Consider the following 14,431-nt stretch of genomic DNA (forward strand, 5'->3'; position numbering starts at 1 on the left):
TTCACTTTGCTTCAGTTTTATTCCAAAAAGCAATTTTCAAAAATGTTGGTAAATTATTTTCATTTAAAGAACTTTTGAAAGAGATTGGTGTGTTTTTTTTTTCACTATCTAATCATGGCCTGGGGCTGTTCAGTGACACATGCATTTAAAAAGAAATGATGGTTACTTTTCAGAGAGACAAATAATCATGTTTTTTTGCAAAACGCTATATATCCGCCTCACTCTCAGAGAAATAAGTAGTACTGCTAGATTTTACACAGTCGAATGTCACAAATAACTGTTAAATWAAAAAWWAAAAWWAAAAATGTACAAATGATACATTTGTGACATCGGTATAATTTAAAATGAATCATATTCAATACAGTAATGAGATCGGTTTGTAAAACAGTTACATTTGACATTTTATTTATTTAGCAGATTCTCTTATCCAGAGTGACTTACAGTTAGTGCATTGCTCTTTACAACTCAGAGAACAGTAATATTTTACACACACATAAAGGTACCCATAAGCAATCATTTCTAGTGAAAAAAACACATGTGAAATATTGTCGTAGAAGGTACATTAACAGTGAGTGGATTGACATTTCACTTTGTAAATGTAGATCATAGTGGGTCTATCAATTGAATCTAATAATATGACCTGTGTCCTCTGACCCACTACTGGGAAATGGACCCGGAAAATCCACTTCAATGGGATGGATTAGATTGGATTGATTTAGATTTCCCTAAAAGACATGTGCCCAATCCCYAATCAACCCCTTCCCCTACCTCATATGCACTTATGTAGATCTGAAAAGATTGGATAGGTACAGTATAAGCGGTATGGAAATAACTCCACCTTACCTTCTAAGCTAGCTATCCAATCCTATCCAATCCTTTCAGATCAATACAAGGGCATAGGGGCGAGGAAACGGGGGTAAATTTGTGGCACAGCAAAAATAAGTGGTTTGTGGTTTTTTTACCCCCTTTTTCTCCCCAATTTCGGGATTCCGATCTTGTCTCGTCTCTGCAACTCCCCGACGGGCTCGGGAGAGGCGAAGGTCATGTCATGCGTCCTCCAAAACCTGACCCGCCAAACTGCGCTTCTTAACACCCGCTCACTTAACCCGGAAGCCAGCTGCAGCAATGTGTCGGAGGAAACACCGTTCAACTGACTACCGAAGTCAGCCTGCAGGCGCCCGGACCGTCACAAGGAGTCACTATAGCGTGATGAGCCAAGCAAACACTCCCCCCCCGGCCAAACTCTCCCCTAACCAGGACAACACTGGGCAAATTGTGCGCTGCCTTATGGGACTCTCGACCGGTAATGACGCCGCAACACTGCGATGCAGTGCCTTAGACCGCTGCGCGACTCGGAAGGCCTGTGGCACAGCAATTTGACTCGACAAAAAACTGTTTTAAGGTAAGATGTAAAGCCCTGTCAACAGATGAACTCCTTTGTGGTTTATCCCCTGTCATTCTCTGTTAAGACAGCTGCTTCCTTTCATTTTGGGCTGGATGAAATAGGACCTCTGTATGCATGTCCCCTACCATCCCACAGGACCAACCCACACACACACAGAGACACACACACACACACACACACACAGACACACGCAAGAGACACACACACACACACACACGCAGAGACACACACACACACACACACACGCAGAGAGAGACACACACACACACACAGAGACACACACACACACCAAAACAGAGACAGATTGCCGTGTGCGTTTTAAGAAAATGGTGAACTGCTGCTCCTCTTCTCCCGGTGGAGAGGTGCCATGTGACAGTGTAGGGAGATTGGCCTGAAAGGAGGTCAGGTTTAAGTAAAGCTGCAGAACTCAGGGAAGCACTTAAGCTATAAGCACTCTGGATCTGGAACTATCTGACAAACGGACAGCGCGGTGAGAGAGGGAGGAAGAGATAGGGAGTGAGTGACTGAGTGAGTGACTGAGCGACAGTGACTGAGCGACAGTGACTGAGCGACAGTGACTGAGTGGAAGTAATAGGGACAGACGGAGAGAGAGAAGGCCACTTGATGATTATGAGTATCATAAAATGATACATCTTATTTATGTTAGTCAAACTAAACCGCATCTTGAGTAAACATTGTTTGTCTTCTACTCTGCACAGTACTAACGCTAGTACGGTACCACCACCCTGGAATTATTTTTAGCCATTAACAGATTGAGGGAGGCTCAGACAGAGGATTATTTTCCTCAGTGACCTGGAAATGTTAGATCTCAATTTGGAGTTTGACTCTTTTGGTGTATACAGTTGAAGTCGAAGTTACATACACTTAGGTTGGAGTCCTTAAAACTCGTTTTTCAACCACTCCACAAATTTCTTGTTAATTTGGCAAGTCGGTTAGAACATCTACTTTATGCATGACACAAGTAATTTTTCCAACAATTGTTAACAGACAGATTAGTTTCACTTATAATTCACTGTATCACAATTCCAGTGATCAGAAGTTTACATACACTAAGTTGACTGTGCCTTTAAACAGCTTGGAAAATTCCAGAAAATATGTTATGGCTTTCGAAGCTTCTGATAGGCTAATGACATAATTTGAGTCAATTGGAGGTGTACCTGTGGATGTATTCAAGGCCTCACCTTCAAACTCAGTGCCTCTTTGCTTGACATCATGGGAAAATCAAAAAGAAATCTAGCCAAGACCTAATAATTGTAGACCTCTTACAAGTCTGGTTCATCCTTGGGCGCAATTTCCAAACGCCTGAAGGTACCACGTTCATCTGTACAAACAATAGTGCGCAAGTATAAACACCATTGGACCACGCAGCCGTCATACTGCTCAGGAAGGWGACAATGTCTGTCTCCTAGAGATGAACGTACTTTGGTGCGAAAAGTGCAAATCAATCTCAGAACAACAGCAAAGGACCTTGTGAAGATGCTGGAGGAAACGGGTACAAAAGTATCTATAGCCACAGTAAAACTAGTCTTATATCGACATAACCTGAAAGGCCGCTCAGCAAGGAAAAAGCCACTGATTCCAAAACCCCCATAAAAAAGCCAGACTACGGTTTGCAACTGCACATGGTGACAAAGATCGTACTTCTTGGAGAAATGTCTTCTGGTCTGATGAAACATAAATCGATCTGTTTGGCCATAATGACCATCGTTATATTTGGAGGAAAAAGGGGGAGACTTGCAAGCCGAAGAACAGCACCCCAACTGTGAAGCACGGGGGTGGCAGCATCATGTTGTGGGTGTGGGTACTTTGCTCCCGGAGGGACTGGTGCACTTCACAAAATAGATGGCATCATGAGGAAAGAAAATGATGTGGATATATTGAAGCAACAAAAAAAGACAYCAGTCAGGAAGTTAAAGCTTAGTCGCAAATGGGTCTTCCAAATGGACAATTGACCCCAAGCATACTTCCAAAGTTGTGGCAAAATGGCTTAAGGACAACAAAGTCAAGGTATTGTAGTGGCCATCACAAAGTCCTGACCTCAATCCTATAGAAAGTTTGTGGGCAGAACTGAAAAAGCGTGTGCGAGCAAGGAGGCCTACAAACCTGACCCAGTTACACCAGCTCTGTCAGGAGGAATGGGCCAAAATTCACCCAACTTTTTGTGGGAAGCTTGTGGAAGGCTACCTGAAACGTTTGACCAAAGTTAAACAATTTAAAGGCAATGCTACCAAATACTAATTGAGTGTATGTAAACTTCAGACCCACTGGGAATGTAATGAAAGAAATAAAAGCTGAAAAAAATCATTCTCTCTACTATTCTGACATTTCACATTCTTAAAATAAACTGGTGATCCTAACTGACCTAAGACAGGGCATTTTTACAAGGATTAAATGTCAGGAATTGTGAAAAACAGAGTTTAAATGTATTTGGCTAAGGTGTATGTAAACTTCTGACTTCAACTGTATATATATTTGTTTAGCAATGGTATTACATTATGTTCTATACATTGCTCATCCCATAGGTGATTTATTTTCTGTCCTATTTTGTACAGCCTAACATCTCAGGCCACAACTTAGTAGAATTATCTGTAATGCAGACTATGAATTACTGTATTTTAAAGGCATCATTGTGTCATACGTCTACCTACAGTCAGTGGTGGAAAATGTAACAAACGTTCATACTTGAGTAAAAGTAAAGATAGCTTAATAGAAAATGACTCAAGTAAAAGTGAAGTCACCCAGTTAAATACTACTTGAGTAAAAGTCTAAGTATTTGGTTTTAAATATACTTAGGTATCGAAAGTAAATGTAATTGCAAAAATATACTTAAGTATCAAAAGTAAAAGTATAAATAATTTCAAATTGCTTAAACCGGGACAGCACAAATGTTTTTTTTTACAGATCGCCCACTACAACACGCAGACTTAATTTACAAATTAAGCATTTGTGTTTAATGAGTCCGCCAGATCAGAGGCAGTAGGGATTCCCAGGGATGTGTAGTGAAGCAAAAGTTGTCAAAAATAAAAATAGTAAAAACTAGAGGTGGGACCAAGTCATTGTTTTACAAGTCACAAGTAAGTCTAAAGTCTTGGCACTCAAGTCCCAAGTCAAGTCCCAAATCAAGACCGACACGTATCAAGTCAAGTCTCAAGTCCTAAACAAGTCATTAATGTGCTCATCACCAAATGTAATACCATTTCATATTTTTAACAAGAGTAAGTTAGCATATTACATTTACGCAAATCATGAATGCTTTTAAAAATATCTATATATTTATTACTTTCCAAATAAATGTTAAATTTCCATGGAAATACATGGGTAGCCATGAGAAAGACACCCCCCCCATGGTGATCGACTATCAAGGATTGCTATGGGACGCAATATCGGGCGTTGTAGGCTTGTACACAATCGCCCAACCTTCACACACACACACACACACACACACTCTCTCTCTCTGTGTAGTTACAGTAGGCTAACGTATGTCAATGGTTTTAGGAACAGCAGTAACATCAGGCAGGATTTAGGCTACCAACTGCCTAGCCAGTTGTAGCTCAATCTTGGGTGCAATGATCACGTTCCCGCACTAACTGACCGTGTGGAGGCTCATTGATTTAACGTTACGTTAACCTACATGCTACACTAGCAAAGATATAAATGATGTAGCTGTCGGCTATATTAGCCACGACTTACCGTTCTTTGTGCAGCTTCAAATATCGAACGAAGTTGGAAATTGTTGCGCCTCCGTCTGTAATTTTCTTCCCACATGTTTTGCAAGTTGCAATCCGTTTTTTGTTGATACAGTGCCGTCTTTATATCCGAAAATAATAATTTTGGGTATCATCTTTCCAAGGGCTCCATCTGAATTCACCCGCCGACATTCCTCTGCACTGCCACGCACAACTTTTTCTCAGCTGGCACAATTTGATTGGCTGCTGTCCAATTCAAACTGTAATCCGTTAAATGAAGAGTTGATGCGCTGCACACTAATTTTAATAGCATCATTTTTAATATTTGGGCTTGGGGAGGGTATCAAGTCAGGTCGAGTCAAAAGGCTCAAGTCCAAGTTAAGTCACGAGTTATTGGTGTTCAAGTCAAAGTCGAGTTGCAAGTCATATTTGTGACTCAAGTCCAAGTCATGTAACTCGAGTCCATATCTCTGGTAAAAACCTACTTGTAGTAGGTAGTATTTTTGTAGTATTGTAGTATTTTTACTGAAGTACTTTATACCACTGCCTACATTGCCAAGTGAAAGTCTACACACCTGTTGCACTGTCTTCAAATTTGATCTAAAAAGGGATTACATTGGATCATGCTGTGGAAATGTTTTACAGCGGTAGGGACTGGAGGACTAGTCAGGATCGAGGAAAAAATGAACGGAGAAAAGATACAGAGAGATCCTTGATGAAAACCTGCTCCAGAGAGCTCAGGACCCTTAGCACACAGCCAATACAATGCAGGAGTGGCTTCGGGACAAGTCTCTGAATTTCATTGAGTGGCCCAGCCAGAGGCTGGACTTGAACCCGATCAAACATCTCTGGAGAGACCTGAAAATAGCTGTGAGGCGACGCTCCCCATCCAACCTGACAGAGCTTGAGGATCTGCAGAGAAGAATGGGAGAAACTCCCCAAATACATCTGTGCCAAGCTTGTAGCGTCATACTCGAGGCTGTAATCTCTACCAAAGATGCTTCAACAAAGTACTGAGTAAAGGGTCTGAATACTTATGTAAATGTGATATTTAAGTATTTTTTGATATACATTTTCTAAGATTACTAAAAGCCTGTTTTTGCTTTGTCATTATGGGGTATTGTGTGTCAATTTGAGGAAAATAACAATTGAATCATGTTAGAATAAGGCTGCAATGTAATAAAATGTGGAAAAAGTCAAGGGGGTCTGAATACTTTTCGAATGCACTGTATCCATTGATTTTGTCAAAATTGCTCAAGCTCATTAAATTTGGCTAGGAAATCCTTAATGAACAGCAATAGTCAAACCTTGTCTCTGATTTTCAAGCAGACTGGACCGTTCAGGATCACTCAACAAACCCTCTTGGAAGCCATTTTGGTGTGTCTTTGGCATTAAAATGTGTGTAGTACCCATAACATGATGCTTCCACTACAATACTTGAAAATACAGAGGATTAATAACATTACAATCACTCCACATTACTGGCCTGTATAACAAAGTGAAAAGATGGAGAAAAAAAATGAACTCAGAATCATATATTCTGTTTGCAGTCAAGACAACACGGCAAATAAATACATAAAAAACTTCAGGTTTGGGTCAAATCCAATACAACACAGAGTGAAACTCTCTGTATTTTCAAGTATTGTGGTGGCAGCATCATGTTATGTGTATGCTTGTCACCGTCGGGGAATGTGGAGTAGTTTGTGTAAATCGGCAGTAAAAATTATTCAGTTTTTGTAAGGGGTCTGTAGACTTTCACTAGGCACTGTAGACTGAGCATTCCTTTCTATTACACTGTTAGACTGGTGGAAATGGAGTGTGAGAAAGTCTGCATTTTAAGAAAACGGTGATATGTAGGCAAATGATTGACACTTCAAGGAGGGAGGGATCTGAACAGAAACATGGACTGGGATTTGTTGCTCAGCTGGAGAGAAATGCGCATAGAGAGAGAGAGACTGGGGGGGGGGGTGAGCAAGAAAAGAGAGGAGAGAGAGAGAGTGAGTGAGGAGAGAGGGAGCTCTCGGTCCTAATCATCAGCTTTCTTTTGTCACTGCGATTCTGTCTGCTTTTTCATCTGCAGCACACAGGAAAATAGAACAACATTGAAAAGAGTGAGATAAACGAAGGAAAAAGGAGTGCGAAGTGCAGAAGATATTTTCTGTCCCGGCTCGCATATAGAGGGATTTTCTGAGGGAAATAAGAGACTGACACATACGGAGGCGAAATAAGTGGATGTGTGGGAAACCATTTACAAGTTTGAAGACAAAACTGTGAAGAGGAGAGGATCCAGGAACGGAGAGGACAAAAAGAGCAGGAGAGAGAGGGGACCTGTTCAGTCCCTCATCCTCATGCCACCAAACTGTCATTATTAGACAGCAACAGGATAGTCCTAGCTCCACTTGCCTGTCCACCTGCCTCTCTCCCACATCTGTATTCTGCAACCTTGGACACAACAGCTGTTATGTCAAGCCTTGGATACATGTTGTTGGGTCCCAGAGGACGTGACAAGGCGTCAGTTTGAGGGTTCTCCTCGACAGCGGTGCCTGTGAGTGAGTGGGTGGAATTGTCTCCCTCCGCCTGCACCCCTCTGTGTTGGGAGTGTGTGTGTGTGTGCGCACTGACCGATGTGTATGTGAACTCAATTGCTTGTCTCTGGTTGTTACAATCGTCTTAGTCATCCTTCAGCCTCTAACTGGGTTGTTGTTCACCTGTGAGTGTGTTTGTGTGTAAGTGCGTAGGGGTGTGTGTGTGTGACTCTCTTGGGTATCATTGGAACTGTATGTATGGTGGAACTGTATGTATGGTGGAACTGGATGTATGGTGGAACTGGATGTATGCACCAGCTCTTGCGTAACATGTTGTCAACTGCATGACATCCTTCCAGAAAGACTTCCACCTTCATGGACTTGACACGGAATGGTGCTAAAGGATTTGCAGTTGCACACCACTGTTTCGCCATACATGCATAATGAATGCATAAGGATCCATTATGCAGGAACTGGAGTCCCCTCGGAGGGCTTGAAGCCCATGTTAACCTCCTCAGTAGTTTCCTCAAAAGAACAGTGAAGCGCTGTTAGTAAGACATACAAACAGACCCCTGTTGTCAGCCACCAGTGACAGTGACTGTCTGCCTCTCTGTCTGTCTGAAGAGTGACCTCTCTATTTACAGCCACTTCTTTGTGTCGTATTCTCTCTCTCTCTCTCTCCTATCTTCAACTGAATCCTGTACGTTTTGGTGTTACGCTTTGAAAGAGGCCATATACAGAATCCGTAGACCCTTCGACCAATCTCGCTTTATCCCTCCCTCCACAAACTCTTACCCTCTGGACCCTGCTTTCATTGGTCCATCGTCATGATTGGTGTAAACAGCATCCATTCAGATGGGCGAAATCGCTCCCGCTCTCTTTGCTCTGTGCGTGTTCGGCGGGACTTCAGGGTGATGGATCCCTTCCGCTACCCCCGCGCCCCCCGCTCTCGTTCCCTCAAACCCTTGTCCTTCCCTGACCTGCTGGGAAGGTCCCAGGATGGACAGAACCACCCACAGGCCCGCAAGAAGAAGGCACAGCTTGGAAAATGCAGGGTAAATTTATGTGGTTTAATTTGGTCGAAGCAGCAGACTTGTGTTGCGATCAGTGTGACTAATAAGATCAATGTGAACTGGTTTATTCAGGAGCTGGTTTATCAGGAACTGGTTTATCATGTCAGACATGATACCAGGATGACCAAAAATCCCACCACACTCATTACACATTCAGCGAGCACATGCACGCACACACGTTTTCATATGTGTGACGTCTGTTTTGTCTGGTCTTTTTTTTTCTAGGCCTTGTACAACTCTATCAGAAACGAGAAGCTCCAGTGGACCATGTAAGTGTACTTTGCAAAAAAAWATATATTTTTGTTTCAACTAATTATTATTAAGTAACAGGTTCCACAGACTTTTTTTTGTTTTGTTTACTCAACATTACGGTCAAAGTGTTACCTGAAGGGGAAAAAATACAAATAAAGTGGGGCACAAAAATTCAGTCAACCTAAAATGTATGTTTGTTCAAATTGTCTCATATGTTCATTGAACTAGAAATTATTATTTGGGCATTTTACATAAAAAAGTCTGTGGAAGTAGTATGTYATTAAACATGTCCTCACCTGGGATTTGAACTCCTAACCTCTTGGTTCATGGCATTCCAATTTTCCTGCTACAACACCATGTCTGTGTCAATGACTGATTTCASCCGTATTGCTACATTTGGCACTTCAAAGTAAATCTCAGCTTTGTTAAAAGTACACTCGAGGAGAAAAACCATTTTATTTATTATAGTGGTTAAGGAGTGACATTTTAAACAGAGTAATATGCCCCACCAACATTAAACAACCATACAGAAAAACAAAAAATTGTTGAAATAAATCATTCAAATAAATGATAAGAGAATAGTCAGATTAACTGACATTTAACACAGACAAGGTGGCGTAGCAGGAAGATCAGAATGCCATGAACCAAGAGGTTGTGAGTTCAAATCCCAGGTGAGGACATGTTGAATAATAATTACTGTATAAAAGAACATGCACAAAAATGATCATGTGTGTCAAATATGTAGGTTGAAAACATTGTATGTTAAAAGCATACAATGTTCCACAGCCTTTTTTTAAGTAAGATTCCCAAATAATAACTTCTAGTTAAATGAATGTGACAAGTTGAGCAAACACATCATTTTAAGTTAACAGAATTTTTGGGCCAAGTATGTTTTTGTTTTGTTCAGGTAACACTTGAACTGAAAAGTTGAGTAAACAAACAAAAAAAGTCTGTGGAACCAGTTACTTAATAATAAGTAGTTGAAACAACTAGGTTTTAAAAAATGTTTTTACAGTGTACGAATCATGTTTATKTTGGGCATATGTTAGACTTTATTTGCTTGCACTTGCCTTATTTAATCCAAACTGCTGTTCAGGTTTCCTGAATAATGATTAATCTCAGGTTTGGATACATTTTCATAACGTTACAAAATCAGCATATCAGAATATGGAATTAGATATAAATSTACTTGTAATCAGTCTACAAGCAATATCCCCCTTACAGAATCAACTACCAACTGTGCCCCTGTAGCATTTGCCAGACTGTGTGTGTGCCAATGGTTGCTATTCTGGACCTAGCCTTTGTGATGCCCTGAGACCCTATTTAAGACTTAAGCTCTCCAGACTTCGTTGCCATGGATACAGGTCCCGACTTGCCTTTCTCTGTAATTACAGGTCGACGTCTCACTCCAATTCTTAAGCAGGCACGTCCGCCCGCTTTTTGGGGGTTCAGTCAGCCTCTGAAAGAGAGCAGTGGGAAAATCATCTTCTCTCACGTTCCTTTTCACTCTGCACCGCTGCTTTAATCTTTCCCGGTCCCAACATCCCAAGGCTCGCCATGTGCCTTGCTCTCTTTTCTCTCCTCTATCCTAGTTTTTCTGCCTGTCTGTCTGTCTCTGTTTGTCTCCTGTCTGTCTCCTGTCTGTCTCCTGTCTGTCTCCTGTCTGTCTCCTGTCTGTCTCTGTCTGTCTCTGTCTGTCTGTCTGTGTCTGTGTCTGTGTCTGTGTCTGTGTCTGTGTCTGTGTCTGTGTCTCCCTCTCCCTCCCTCCACCACTTGCTCTTGTGGATTCAGAGAGGTCAGCAGTTACTTAGCAACAGATCAGAGCTTTTGTGTATGGTATGTGCTGAGTGCTGACTGGCCTATTTTACTCTTCAGAATGAATCTAGCAGTGGCTACACAAGTGGTTTGTCGCTTAGTTTATGCGTCGTCTTTTTAAAGATAAATTGATAACATCCTGTAACGCTTTACATTGTACCTGCAGGTATAATGCTATAACATGTTATAGGCATTCATAAGCCTTTTTATGTCTTACAGTAAGGCTTATTGTATCATCTCTATACATTCATATTTCTACTGACTCATAATGACTGGTATTTAGTCAGAAACATTATGAGATGATTCTATGACATTATTAGTGGGTCATGCGTGCTTATGACAGGTCTTGCAATGCAGGATATTTGAATCATAATGCATTCCACCAGCCGGCTTCAAGTGTTCCCTATGGCTTTGAGGAGATATTGTAAGAGATATGATAAACGAAAGATTGATTGAGAGAGATGGAGAGTTCTTTTAAGACACAGATCCTGGGGAGGGTCACACCAGAAGGACGAGCAGACTCTCTCTCTCTCTGTGTGTGTGTGTGTGTGTGTGTGTGTGTGTGTGTGTGTGTGTGTGTGTGTGTGTGTGTGTGTGTAGTGTGGTTGTGTGTGTGTGTGTGTGTGTGTGTGTGTGTGTGTGTGTGTGTGTGTGTGTGTGTGTGTGTGTCCACAGGTATGTTACTTCTGTGACGGTGGATGATTGAATCTTACAGATCCAGAGTGTGTGTGTGCCTCTATTTATATATCTGAGTGTGTCTAGCAGAGACAGAGGAGGTGGACAGTACAGTGTGACACAGCAGCACACCCCCTCTGACAAACAGCAATTTAAAGCTCATACATTAATGAATGTTTATGCGAGCAGCTGCAAGGCTTCACTGGTGTACCGATCTGTATTCAGTCAGTGTCTTCAGTGGGTGAGAGACACCATCATCCCCAAATGTCAGTACCGTCGGATTCTCTCTTATAGCATCACGGAACACTCGGACTCCTCAGTTCACGGGGAAATGGCATCTTTAAAACTGCCACAGTCAGTCAAAGAGACACCAGGACCTGTTACCTAACAGCCAGTGAGTCTCTCACCACTCATACCGATGTGGATCGTTGCTCTTACAGCAAAAAACATTTCTCTGTAAGAGATGAATTCTAGATATCTGAWTGATAATTGACTGGATGATAGTCATTATGTTCATGCTTGTCAAAGTGAGTTCTATCAGTTGTCAGTGTCAGGGCTTATGGCTGGGTTCCAGTTTGTTTGCCTTGCAGGAGAACTTGGCAAACATTTCTCTGATTGGCCAGTAAGATGCACGTAAGCTGCTCAGCTGGAGCATTATGGGATGTTACCTCTCAGCGTGGGTGACACAGCCAGTGACCCTGAAATCCAGAGGCTCTCACATGAGTGCATTAAGACATATGGCCATTTTCCCCTCCAAGCTATGAGGACTGATCATTCATACGCCCTGGATCTGAACTGGAGGAGATGATTGAAAAGAGTTCGAGACTAGCGTGTTTTGTTGACGACGAGGGGAATTACAACTTGTATTTGAATTGTATCTTGTCCACAGCGATGAGGAGGAGTTGCGCAAGTCCTTCTCCGAGTTGGCCGATTTGCGCACTGACTCCGCCTCCCACACCATGAAGCGAATCGGCAGTGGTCTAGGCGTGGCCCAGAATCCTGACGCCCTGATCTATAAGAACGGCTTCCTGGTACGGAAGGTCCACGCAGACTCTGACGGCAAGAAAAGTAGGTTCCCTCTACCCTCGCCTGTCACCTGTCAACCATATCTGTTTTATCGCACGGTTGATAAATCCGACCATGTCTGTCTAAACATTGCTGTACTATCACTAATTTCGATTCAAAATCACATTTGGGATATTGAGTGGATATTTACTTTCTTTCAATGGTTGTTTTTCAGCGCCCAGAGGTAAGAGAGGATGGAAGACGTTTTATGTCATGCTGAAGGGACTGGTCCTCTACCTGCAGAAGGTACACCAAACCACACCCCTCTCGGCATCCTAACAGTATATCCCACTCGGTGATTGGACGTGTGTGATAACATTCTGCTCTCTGATTGGTCTGTAGGGAGAGTACCGTCCAGAAAAGCAGCTGTCTGAAGAGGATCTGAAGAACGCTGTGTCCATCCACCACTCTCTGGCCATGAGGGCAGCAGACTACAGCAAGAGGCCCAACGTCTTCTACCTGCGCACTGCAGACTGGAGAGTGTTCCTCTTCCAAGCACCGTGAGTCTCCTCATCCTCATCTCCACCCATTTCTTATCTCCACCAAGTCCACCTCTAATTCCATACAATTAAGAATGTATTTATCTGACCCAATTTTGTGCTCTGTATTGGTACATGGCTATTTCTGCCTTCTACAAGGCTTTACTGACTAAGGGTGTACTACATTCCCCCGRAACAGTAGTGATTGAGAGCAGAGTGGGCAGTGCCCCTGTCATAGAACCCCAGGCTCAGATTATCATTATGTTTTCGTGTCCCTGGAGGACACAGTTGTCTGGTATGTCCTAGATACACACTTTCTTTCAGGGTTGGGATCAATTCTATTTCAATTCAGGAAGTGGAATTTAAAAAAATCCTAATTGAAGATAACTGTCCCTCTTATTCAATTGATATCTTTTTTTTGTTTACTCGGGCTGAGAATTGTGCCCTTAGTCAGTATCCAGATTTCAACTCTCTTGTCCTCCATCTCAGTAATGCAGAGCAGATGCAGTCGTGGATCACGCGTATCAACGCGGTGTCAGCCATGTTCTCAGCGCCACCCTTCCCTGCAGCCATCGGCTCTCAGAAGAAATTCAGCCGTCCGCTGCTGCCTGGCTCCAACACCAAGCTGTCTCAGGTACACAGAGGCCTCCACTCACACCATGACCCTCTCTCTCTCTCTCTCTCTCTCTCTCTCTCTCTGCTTCCACATACTAGCTCCCAGTCCAAACCTATTTCCTCCATCCAGTATCTGTTCTGTAGTTAGATCAACCCCCACATTTTTTTTAAACTTGTGTACTTAAGGCAATCATTAAATACACACTCCTGTATACCTCTTTTTGTGTTAAAAACAGAGAAGAACTGCTATTTACAACCATAAAATTACTAAAATGCGTAAGTAAGCATCCATGCTGAGAAGAATTCTGTACAAGTTAACCTGACTTTGGTGTAGCCTTATGTTAATGATCCTCCTTTGTCACGTGACAGGAAGAGCAGGTGAAATCCCATGAGACACGTTTCCGGGCCATCTCCTCTGAGCTGAATGAGTTAACCGCTGTAATTCCAGACAAAAAGGCCAAAGTTCGTGATCTGGAGGAGCACAAGCAACGTGAGGAGTACCTGGAGTTTGAGGTGAGTGATTATTGTTGTTGTCTGGTTTAATATGGTTATAGGGATTGATAGTTGCAGCCAGAGCCATAGTCTAGCCGAGTTTGGTAGACTGCGTTTGTTTTGATATTCAGAATTGAATGGCTGCCAAATTGGCTACCAAATGTTTTTTAGACAATTCCCTTCCAGGTCAGCCAGAATGGAAATAAGAATGATTTAGATTGGTGCCAGAGTCCAGGACCGATTGCCAAGCTCTATTGCCAAACTGGCTCTGATATCAGCTATGGAGAATCCTGTTTGACATCAAGTACTCTTTCTCTCTCTGATCCAG

At 42.4% G+C, this 14,431-nt stretch overlaps 1 protein-coding gene across 3 annotated transcripts in view; it reads left to right on the plus strand.

Annotated features, from left to right (window-relative positions):
- The window catches only part of LOC111978582 (PH and SEC7 domain-containing protein 1-like), a 44,458-nt gene that overhangs the window by 26,270 nt on the left and 3,757 nt on the right, over positions 1-14,431 (plus strand). For 2 of the 3 annotated variants that reach the window (XM_070448431.1, XM_024008703.3), the window contains 6 exons: positions 8,936-8,979; positions 12,342-12,520; positions 12,693-12,763; positions 12,860-13,017; positions 13,486-13,630; positions 13,981-14,124. In XM_070448431.1, the coding sequence (XP_070304532.1) occupies positions 8,936-8,979; positions 12,342-12,520; positions 12,693-12,763; positions 12,860-13,017; positions 13,486-13,630; positions 13,981-14,124 (741 nt within the window). Of the gene's footprint in view, positions 1-7,109; positions 8,693-8,935; positions 8,980-12,341; positions 12,521-12,692; positions 12,764-12,859; positions 13,018-13,485; positions 13,631-13,980; positions 14,125-14,431 lie in introns of those variants that run through there. The other variant, XM_070448432.1, reaches the window with a different exon arrangement.

Source organism: Salvelinus sp. IW2-2015, linkage group LG18 (genome assembly GCF_002910315.2).
Source record: "Salvelinus sp. IW2-2015 linkage group LG18, ASM291031v2, whole genome shotgun sequence".
In the NCBI taxonomy this organism is placed as follows: Eukaryota; Metazoa; Chordata; class Actinopteri; order Salmoniformes; family Salmonidae; genus Salvelinus; species Salvelinus sp. IW2-2015.